Source organism: Clarias gariepinus, chromosome 18, assembly GCF_024256425.1.
Source record: "Clarias gariepinus isolate MV-2021 ecotype Netherlands chromosome 18, CGAR_prim_01v2, whole genome shotgun sequence".
Lineage (NCBI taxonomy): Eukaryota > Metazoa > Chordata > Actinopteri > Siluriformes > Clariidae > Clarias > Clarias gariepinus.
This window is the reverse complement of record NC_071117.1, coordinates 24,998,828-25,006,322: the sequence shown is the minus strand read 5'-3', so window position 1 is coordinate 25,006,322 and position 7,495 is coordinate 24,998,828. Positions and strand designations below refer to the sequence as shown.

The 7,495-nt window shown below is 34.5% G+C and overlaps 1 protein-coding gene across 1 annotated transcript in view; it reads right to left on the bottom strand.

The window, feature by feature from the left end:
* Positions 1 to 864: 864 nt before the first annotated feature.
* The window catches only part of LOC128506658 (interferon-induced GTP-binding protein Mx1-like), a 30,161-nt gene continuing 23,530 nt past the window's right edge, over positions 865 to 7,495 (bottom strand). The window contains exons 8-12 of the mRNA XM_053477214.1: positions 6,381 to 6,522; positions 3,176 to 3,334; positions 2,674 to 2,750; positions 2,217 to 2,474; positions 865 to 1,414 (exon numbers count right to left, since the gene is read on the bottom strand). Coding sequence (XP_053333189.1) covers positions 1,193 to 1,414; positions 2,217 to 2,474; positions 2,674 to 2,750; positions 3,176 to 3,334; positions 6,381 to 6,522 — 858 coding nt within the window. The 3' untranslated portion in view covers positions 865 to 1,192. The remainder of the gene's footprint in view (positions 1,415 to 2,216; positions 2,475 to 2,673; positions 2,751 to 3,175; positions 3,335 to 6,380; positions 6,523 to 7,495) is intronic.

Below are 7,495 nucleotides of genomic sequence, written 5' to 3'. Positions count from 1 at the left end.
GCTGCTTAATCTTTATGGATTATACAGTCCCTTGCAAAAGTATTCATACCCCTTGAAGTTTTCCACATGTTACAAAGACAAACATAAAACTATTTTGGGGGGGATTTATGTGGAAGACGAACACAAAGGAAAATTATGAATGGTTTTAATTTTAATTTCTTTCTTTCTTTCTTTCTTTTTTTTTTTTTTACAAATAATTGCCTGTGTGGTGTGCATTTGTATTCTCAGCCCCCTTTACTCTGATACCCCTAACTAAAATCCAGTGGAAGTAAGCTCATTAGTAAATAGAGTCCACCTGTGTGTAATTTAATCTCAGTATAAAATACATCTGTTATGTGAAGCCCTCAGAGGTTTGTTAGAAAACATTAGTGGACAAACAGCATCATGAAGCCCAAGGAACACAGCTGACAGGTCAGGCATAAAGTTGTGGAAAGATTTAAAGTAGGGTTAAGTTATAACAAAAATACCCCAAGCTTTGGACATCTCACATAGCATTGTTTAATCCATCATCCAAAAATGAAAAGAGTATGGCACAGCATCATCTTCAAAAGCACACAAATATGCAGTTATGCATCATATAAAACTCTTTAGAAATCCTAAAATGAAATGATTATCACCATTCTTTTAGCACATTGTTTATGGAATTATTATTTAAAAAAAAAAAAAAATTAAGCCAGATTTATTGCCCACCAAAACATACAAACTAGAGTTAATGAAAGTTTATGCGAAATTAATCATTATTTGTTCAATTGAAACATAATAAATAATAATGAATGATTTTCCAAGCATGTCTACTAAAAAGGCTTTCTGTATTGTAGAACTCTTTGACTAACTTATTAATACAAACAAATAAAATTGAGGCTGAGTTGTTCTTTTGTCATCAGCCAAAAACGCTCCCTGTTTAGTAATGTGATGTGAAATAGAAAAGCATGTACTCAAAAAGTACACCTAAATCTAGTCTAGGATATTTTGTTACACACTATAGTGAGAAATAACAAACTCTAATTCTATTACTTTGAATATTATGCCAAGAAATAAACAGATTTTAATTAACTGTTAGGTAAGTAGGTTTTAATCAGAAAGTGAATATTTTTATCTTTGACAGTTATACCATTTAAAAAAATATTTCCATTTTTCTCATAATCGATTTATATATACGTATATATTTGTATATTTGCACTGACATTTAAGTCTAAGAAATGATAATTCTTTTGAGAGCCTTCTTCAGACGATCCTGGCGGCTTTTTAGGTTGTTGCGTTTGATGTAGATGTCATCAGTTTCTTCCAGCAGCACATCAATGTCATTGAGCCGCATGAGCTGTAGCATTTCTCTCTGCAGCTGCTTAGCTGATTCCTGAAGCATTATGTACCTAATCACCATTGGCACCTGGTCAGCCAGTCGCCTACTTGCAATCTAGACACATATTCAATAAAAGAATAAAAAATTAAGACAATAAAAAAATATATACTATTTACCTCTTACAGAGTCAGTCAGCTAAGCCATGCATGTTGTTTTGATAGATTTAGATATTTGACAGTAATAGAAGTCTATAAGTCTATACAGTATGTCAAATAAGATTGTATTCAAGACCATGAATAGCCAAAGTGAAGTCATGGCTAAGTTTTAAGAAGGTTAGGACCAAGTCATAATCGAGCTCAAAAGAAAACCACACCAATTCATGACTTTATCCAAAGCCCATGTTTAAAGAGCCCAATGCAAAAGACTAATGCAAATGCCAGTAAGTACAAGACAACTTAAATTCAGTGCAGAAAACCTCAACACAAAAAGGTGAATAAATAAAAGTGGAAGAATTTCAGTAAGGTTAGCCTTAAAATTTTATCATCAAGAGAAATACATAAGAGAATAATTAAAAATTATTCTATTCTATAGCTTGTAATGAAGATACACAGCATTATCCTTTAATTTAGCTGACCTCGTAGTGTTTTGGTTAAAGGTAACTGTATTAATCTGTAATAAACTTAACACAATTCAGATTGAACATTACTGGAATGTGTTGTCTTTATATATACTTGAATTATAATAATTTGTTAAAAATCAAAACATCTACTATATAAAATTAGGATTTCATGAGATGTAGAATGCACTACCCATTATGATTATGCACTTTTACTGTAGTTAAATAAGATAACATTGGAAATATTCAGTAATATCAATTAAACCTTAAGTAAATGAACTGTTGGTAATCCTCACTTACGCTGTAGTAAGACTTGAGGTGGCGTGTCAGTTCCTCCATGGCATCTTCAATATCTGACTGTTTGTACAAACCACCACTACGAGGGTAAGCCACACCATGGGCTTGTCTCTCTGCTTTTTCTTCCATGAGCTTCAGCTTCTTCAGACTGTCACTGTACATGCTATCTTGGGTGTAGACCATCAGCTCCATTCTAAACTGAGTCCTCAGCATTGATTCTGCTTCTTTTTCCTTTGTCTCCTTTATGTTCTCAATCTTGGTCTAGAAGAACAAAGAACCATCTCACCAAGACAGGTTTGTACATGATCCTCCCTAATAGCTTGATTAACTTTTTCAGCCTTATTTTTGTGATTATTGTCGTGTATACTGTCATTTTGTGCTTAGGCCAACAGTCGTAAACAGAGATGGTTGTTATTAGTATCTGTGGTGTTTTGTTGGTATATACACTATGCGGACCTACCTTTGCAATTTTAAGGATTTGAGGGAATTCTTTAAAGTTTGCTTCAGACAGATGAATCAATATATTCATAATGAGATCTAAAAAAAAATAATGGAAGATCTCTGTAAACATAACATGTGCAATAAAACATTTAGGGGAATTTTTTTTTGTCACTCTATTATTTTCACTCTACACGCTACCATATGTGAGAGCACAGGTTATGTTTCAGCCACTTATCTTTTTTATTTTAACCTTATTTTATTCCATTTTATTATGTTATAATTAAGCCTTGCTTTTATGTTTTTATGTCCATTGGCTTGCTGTGGATCACTCTGGGTTTCATTTATTTTAAATGCTAATGTCTGTTACTGTGTCATTTAATGCTGCTGCATAACTTTAATGTCCCTCATGATTTATAAAGATTTATCTTATATAAATACATATTATTACTAGCATTACTTTTAGTAGTAATAGCAGTAGTATAAGTAGTAGTAGTGTCTGTAAATAAATCCATCCAATATACCTGAAATGTCATTCATCCTCGCAACAGCAGGTTCCTCCAGCTCCTTGATCTGGTTTCTCACTATCACCTCGAAGGCCTGATAGTTCAGGAAGCCTGGACATTCTCTGCCACGGTATTTTTCCTCATATTCCTTTAGTTCCTTCTCAATGACCTTCTTAACTAGAATGTTTTTCCCAAAGTATTCAGAATAAAATTAAATATAAACATCAATGTGGTCAATCTTACAATCCCTCCACACTCATGTTTTAATGTCATTCAGTAAGAAGTGGGTACTCATTGTATAACACTAAACATAGTTATTGTAATTGTCACAATTATCTATATCTGTAGACATTTACAACTTAGTACATCAATTATTTGGTTCTGGCCTCAGATATGGTTATACATATGGTTATATTTTTACTAATTTCTCATGAATTTTCAGAAACTCTGAATAAAACAAAAAAGAAGTCATCTTCACCTAGTTTATTATTTATTTTATATCACCAAGTCTCTTCTCCTATATGTAAAACACTACAACAACTCATTATTTGATAATTTAGCATGCGAGCGTATTTTTTTAATATGCACTCATTTCAAACAACATCCTTCAAAAATAATTCTGAAAGGGTGAATTAAAGACTAATAATATGACAATTACAAATTGGTTATGAGTAACAAGTGTTGTTAAACAGGTGAACCAATTATGTAAGAGTAGACAAGGAGTTTCAAAGAAAGTCATAATCCTAGAGGAAGGATATGGTGAGGCTCACTAATTAGCCAACAGATGCACCAGCAAATTATCCAATAGTTTCAGGATAACATTTCCCATTGTTAGTACACAAGATCATCAAGAAATCTATGGAAACCCATCATGATGTCGACTCAGTACCACTTTTGGAAACCTTCCATTAACACATACATCTATAATTTCCAGAGGTGTCAAAGACTTTGCCTAAGAGTCAATACTTCAAATAGTTTTTAGAAACTGTCATGTTCTCTGGGTCAATGAAGAAACGGACAAATTAAGTTTTTATTAGCATTAGGCCCAATGGTAATTAACCCATGCCACAAACACTGGCATATGACTGAAGTTAACTTTTTTAGTAAACCTTACAATGTAAGGTCACCATTGTAAGGACACGGGTCTCATGGTGACCTTACATTTATGTAAGGTCACCATTGAAAGGACACGGGTCTCATGAGGGGCAGATCCGCAGGCTGCTACCCCGCGAAGTTCTGAACAGGCAGAGGTGCGGCTACTTATACATGCAGTTGCCAGGCAACGCAGATCGTTAATTAAGTGCAAACATGCACTGTAAACCCGAATAAGTTGGCAAAACTCAAAATTTGAGGTAATCAGTTACACAAAATTTAAGTAATTATGTTTCCAGTTATAAGTAAACGAAACTATAATTTTTTGAGTTTGTTGTACTCATTTATATTAATCGTTCTTTACTTGTATTATTGAGTAGCCTAACAAATTCTTTTTAGTTGTTGCAAATTAAATAAATAGTTGTTGGTCTTTCGGCTGCTCCCGGCAATGGGTCGATACAGCAGACAATCCGGTCCACACACAAGGTTGGCACAGGTTTTATGCTAGATGCCCTTCCTGACACAACGCTTTTATCTCGGCTTGGTACAGGAACTTCATCCAGTTGTTGGGAATCAAACCCTGGCCTTTCGCATGGCAGGCGAAACACCTACCACTAAGCCACCAGTGCTCTATTGTCCTAATGACATCAGACACAAAATCGCTAGTCTGAAAGATTTTAAGTTGGTGAAACTTTAAGGTGATAGTTACTGTTACTTACTGTAAGTACTTAAAGATACTAAAAACATAAAATTTGTTCAGTTAAAGTGTAATTTCTACATACTTATAAATACAAAGAAGTTATAAATTCTTATCAAGGTCTATTCATTTGAACTAATTGTAATTATTTAAGTTAACAGTACTCAATATGTTTAATTACTTTGAGCATTAGGGTTTACATTGTAAATTATCTCTTATAAACTATCTCTCTCCTATAAATCCTTGATAAGGGTGTTATGATCACAAGTCATATATATAAATATAAATGTATTGCATAATAAATTGTTTTCTTTCCTTCTTTGGATTTCTTGTATGTTTGAGTGTTGTGTGTGTGTGTGTGTGGTGTGGTGTGTGTGGTGTGTGTGTGGAGTTAAAGGAACTCTTCTGTGAGATCTTCTGTGTCTCCCCTATTCAAACTAAAATTTTATTTGTCACATACACAGCCATACACAGTACGATATGTAGTGTAATGCTCACAATGCATTCAAATAGAGTGAAGCAAGCTGATTGGACAAGCTGGAATTACCATGTAAAAAACTGTCCCTCTCTCTACCCTGCCACTCCGAACTAAACCGTTTGCGTGTGCGGTGACCAGAATTGAGTAGCAATTTGGAAACTTCAGTTGTGTTGTTAACTAGTGGAAAAATAATCACTGTATATATTGAGCACTTTGTTGCCTTTGTCAGAGTGAGAAGCCCCTTTTATTTTTACCCTCTGTTTTTTTGTGTTTGTTTGTTTAGGAAGTTAGGCTAGACAATTTTGTATTTTACTTTGTATTTGATTTTTGATTAGGCAAGCCTAGGGCGCGGTAGAGTATTTTTGTTTGTTGTTTTGGGCATTGCTCAACTCAGAGTGTAAATAAAGGCTACATAGCATTGTAGCACATATTTTAGTGTTAACAGCTGCAATGCCCTTAACACTAGAACCCCTGGATGTTTGGCTCGAACCAAACTAGCATCTTCTCCTTCTACTCTGTACACATGCTGTGGCCTTTCCTCATCCATTATAATGGAATACAATTAAAATGTTTCTTAACATGTTTAGAAAAAGTGCGGAGAGTGGTATCATTCATATCAAAATATCAAATGTCTGCATTTATAGGTATAATAGGTGATACTGGGTGTGGATGCATACATGAGGCTTTTTGTTTCACATTTTATATTTACACAGCCAGTGTTTTCTATTCATCCTACCCCTGTTGAAAATTCTTGGGCAAAGTTTAAAGTTGTGATGTCTTGCTAGGGGTTAAGTGAGTAACTGCAGTAACCAACTATTTTAATACTAACCAAACTGGTCTGGAGATGTAGGCAGAGGGGCTACTAACCTTGTTTGGGACAAACATTTTTGTTGGCTTCAGGGATTCTAGTGCTAACATGCAGCCACAGTGATGTAGCATCCCACCATGTCACTTACATTTCTCTTCTGATTTTTGTAGATCAGTCTTCCAGTCAGCAAACTCTTTCCTCAGACTTGAGAAGATGTTGACCTGTGGCAAATTCTTCAGCTCCTCTCCAGCTGTGAGGTTGATAGCATCCTGATTGAATGCTGTTATTTTCTAAAAAAAAATATATATATATATATATATATATATATATATACAATATTATTTAGTCTTTTTTTGTTTTGTTTTACATTAAAAAACTCTTGAAAAAATGAACGCTTTACAGCACAGCCATATTGAAATGGTAGCATATAAATTAAAAGAATTAAAAGAATATTTTGCTACAATAGAGATGAAAATGCAAATGTGTGTTGCTCTATTAGTGCAATACCAGTGGCATGTTCTCCCGGAGGTCAAGGTCTTTTTACGGACTGTACATTTCAGTTTAGTTAAAAATAAAATACTAATACTTTATTTCTTTTGCGGTAGGAAACTGCCATCTTAATTTTTTTCACTGAGTACAGTGAGTGAAACAGTGCCACACCCACATTACCTAAGGAAAGTGTGGTGAAATGCGGTGTTGCACTTTTACCACCATGTCTGAAAGGAATGCTTTGAAGTTTCCATCATTAGATAAATACTTACACTGGGTTACTAACTAAGTGCCACCAGTCAAACATATGTAGTTGAAAGGGTTTTTTTATGGAGTGTGATGAGAATTATTCCAAATAGTAAAGAATATGTTTTGAGTCATCAAGGTTTAAAGGTTTTCAAAGACTCAGGTATATGGACGTCTAGAGGAAGTTTATTTCACCACCTCAGTGCCAGAACAGAAAAGAGTCTGGATGAATGTCTTTCTAGATCCCTGAGAGATGATGGGACTAGACGACCTGTGCTGGAGAATATGAGGGAAAGTGGTACAGTGCATCGTATGATAAGGGGTTTTGATGCGTGGAGCTACAGGAAGCCTGTGCCGGATGAATTGGCTTCCCTTAAAAAAAAAAAAAAAAAAAATCAACAGATCCAGTCAGAGTATGGCATCTTAATAGCATTGTCAAACTGTGAGAGTGTGACAGAACCATGCCAAGGGAAGCCAGGGTGTAGTTGTAGTAAACAAATAAAAAAATAGGATTAACCAATCAGGTGA